The 2,362-nt window shown below is 40.2% G+C and overlaps 1 protein-coding gene across 1 annotated transcript; it reads left to right on the top strand.

The window, feature by feature from the left end:
• Nucleotides 1–673: 673 nt before the first annotated feature.
• On the top strand, nucleotides 674–1,853 carry LOC118492151. Its single transcript, XM_035989956.1, has 2 exons — nucleotides 674–1,737; nucleotides 1,844–1,853. Exons 1-2 carry the CDS (start codon nucleotides 674–676, stop codon nucleotides 1,851–1,853), a joined length of 1,074 nt encoding a protein of 357 aa, XP_035845849.1.
• Nucleotides 1,854–2,362: the final 509 nt, after the last annotated feature.

Raw genomic sequence — 2,362 nt, 5'->3', positions numbered from 1 at the left:
ACCGTAATTTACGGTGGAGCCCTGCCAAAATCGTCTGGTTTTGCAAAACTATGTATATCGAATTCGTTTTAAGCACACACTTATTTATGTGAAATTTGAAGGATCCTAACATTATTGTTTTGTTAAATTTCCAGCTTTCAAGTAAGTCAATCAAGCGGATGGTGATCAACACAAGACTTATGAACCGAACACACTCAAGATGATGATCTTCACTTTTGTCTTAGAAGTTCATTTGTGATAATTTTGTAATGAAAGAATTACCTATGTGTCCTTTAAGTTTAGTGGTAGTTTTCAAACACTTATGTACTAAATGTTTTAAATGACTATGATCTTTCTTATCTAGTCGGTTTAAATATTGGGCATTTTAATTAGAGTGTTACAAGTTGGTATTCAGAGCTAAGGTTAAAGAGTATTGTGTTCGGTTCAAGGCTGGATCAACATCCGGTAAGAATTTATTTAAAGCAAATTAAATTTAAAAAGATTAAAAAGGGTAATGATTTATTGTGTATGGGAGGAGTATAGTGATATACTCGAACCCGGGAAGTACACTTAGTATAAATGATAAGGCAAAGTTACATACTTGGCCGAATAATGAGTACGAAGACTCATGTAAAGGCATGAGAGCGATTGAACAAGATTATTTATTGAATCATTTTAACATTTCAGTAAGAAGATGTCGGGAGGTGCTAGTGACAATGTTCTATCCCTCACTACCGACGAGTTGAAAGAGAAGATTGCCGAGGAAGTTGGAAGGGCCATCGAAGTTAGCCTACCAAGATTTGTGGAAAGAATGCAAAACACCTTACTTTCGACTATGGAGGAAAGAATTGGTGAATTAAGAGAAGACCTTACCAGTGATAGAGGCAAGGCTAAGGAAAAGAAAGGTAGTTCTTACAACAAGTTTATGGCGTGCAAGCCCCCGATTTTCAATGGAGAGGTAGATCCAATTGCTTGTCAAAGGTGGATAAGCGATATTGAAGGTGTTTTCGAACGCACGCATTGTAATGAAAGTGACTTCGTGGCGTATGGAACTGGCCAACTTAGAGGCCAAGCCAAGGATTGGTGGGACAACCTCAGAAACGAAAGGGGTGTTGAAACAATAAGGGCAATGGCTTGGGAAGATTTCAAAGTACCATTCCTCAAACATCATAGCCCCAAGGCAGTGATAAATAAGATAAAGGAGGAATTTATGCAATTGAGGCAAAAGGGTGAAACCGTTGATAAAATTACGGGGATGTTCATGGATAAACTCAAGTTTTGTGATGACTTGGTCAAAACTGAAGGACAGAAAATTTATTATTATCACACCATGCTTAGGGCTGAATATAGGGAGTTCATGACTCCCTCACATTATGAAAGCCTCACCGATATAATCAATGCGGCGCGGGAACGCGAGATTGAACTAAAAAGGCAAGTTGAAAGAGGTGAGAGGAGGGCCTTGGATGAAAACCCGAGTCCCACAAAGAAGCCAAAGGTAGCTGAATCTTCGAAGAAAGGGAGTGCAAAAGGAGGATCTCCGAGTTGCAAAACATGTGGACGCACTCATAAAGGTGAATGCTACTTCAAGAACAAACCTTGCGTGGCATGTGGCAAGATAGGGCATGGGGTTGCAAATTGCCCAGACAAAGTAACGGTGTGCTATAAATGTTACCAACCGGGTCATAAAAAGTCAGAATGTCCGGAATTGGGGGGAAGAAAGAGAGTGTCGACTCTAGGGATGAGACCCCAAAAGCTAAGGCAAGGTCGTTCCAAATCACTGCTGCTGAAGCAAAAATGGAACCTGACGTGGTTACAGGTATATTTACTATAAATTCGATGCTTGCACGTGTTTTATTTGATACAGGTGCGAATAAGTCTTTTGTTTCACATAGATTTATTCAAAACCCCATGTTTACATTAACGAAATTACCTATGCCAATGGAAGTAGAAGTAGGTAATAACAAAAGTTTTCTTGTTTGTGATGTATGTCGGGAATGCAAATTGAATATCAATGGCGAGGAATACTCCATTGATTTAATACCCATGTCCATGGGTGAATTTCAAGTGGTCGTCGGAATGGATTGGCTATCCCGCTACCATGCTAAGGTGATATGCTTACGTAAGGAGATACACCTAACGTCTCCGAGCGGAAGGCGTGTCATCATCTATGGGGAGAAGGCTTATAATCCTATGATATGCTCGATGATAGAAGCCCGCAAGTTTATACTACACGGGTGTAAGGCATATTTAACTTATATACGTGACGTCGAAAAAGAAACGCCAAGAATCGAAGACGTACCTGTGGTGCGTGAATTTAAAGATGTCTTTCCCGAAGATCTTCCGGGAATGCCACCAGAGCGTGAAATAGAGTTCGGGATTGAAC

The sequence above is a fragment of the Helianthus annuus genome, chromosome 5 (genome assembly GCF_002127325.2).
Source record: "Helianthus annuus cultivar XRQ/B chromosome 5, HanXRQr2.0-SUNRISE, whole genome shotgun sequence".
NCBI classification, from domain to species: domain Eukaryota; kingdom Viridiplantae; phylum Streptophyta; class Magnoliopsida; order Asterales; family Asteraceae; genus Helianthus; species Helianthus annuus.
This window is presented reverse-complemented; position numbering and strand designations above follow the sequence as displayed.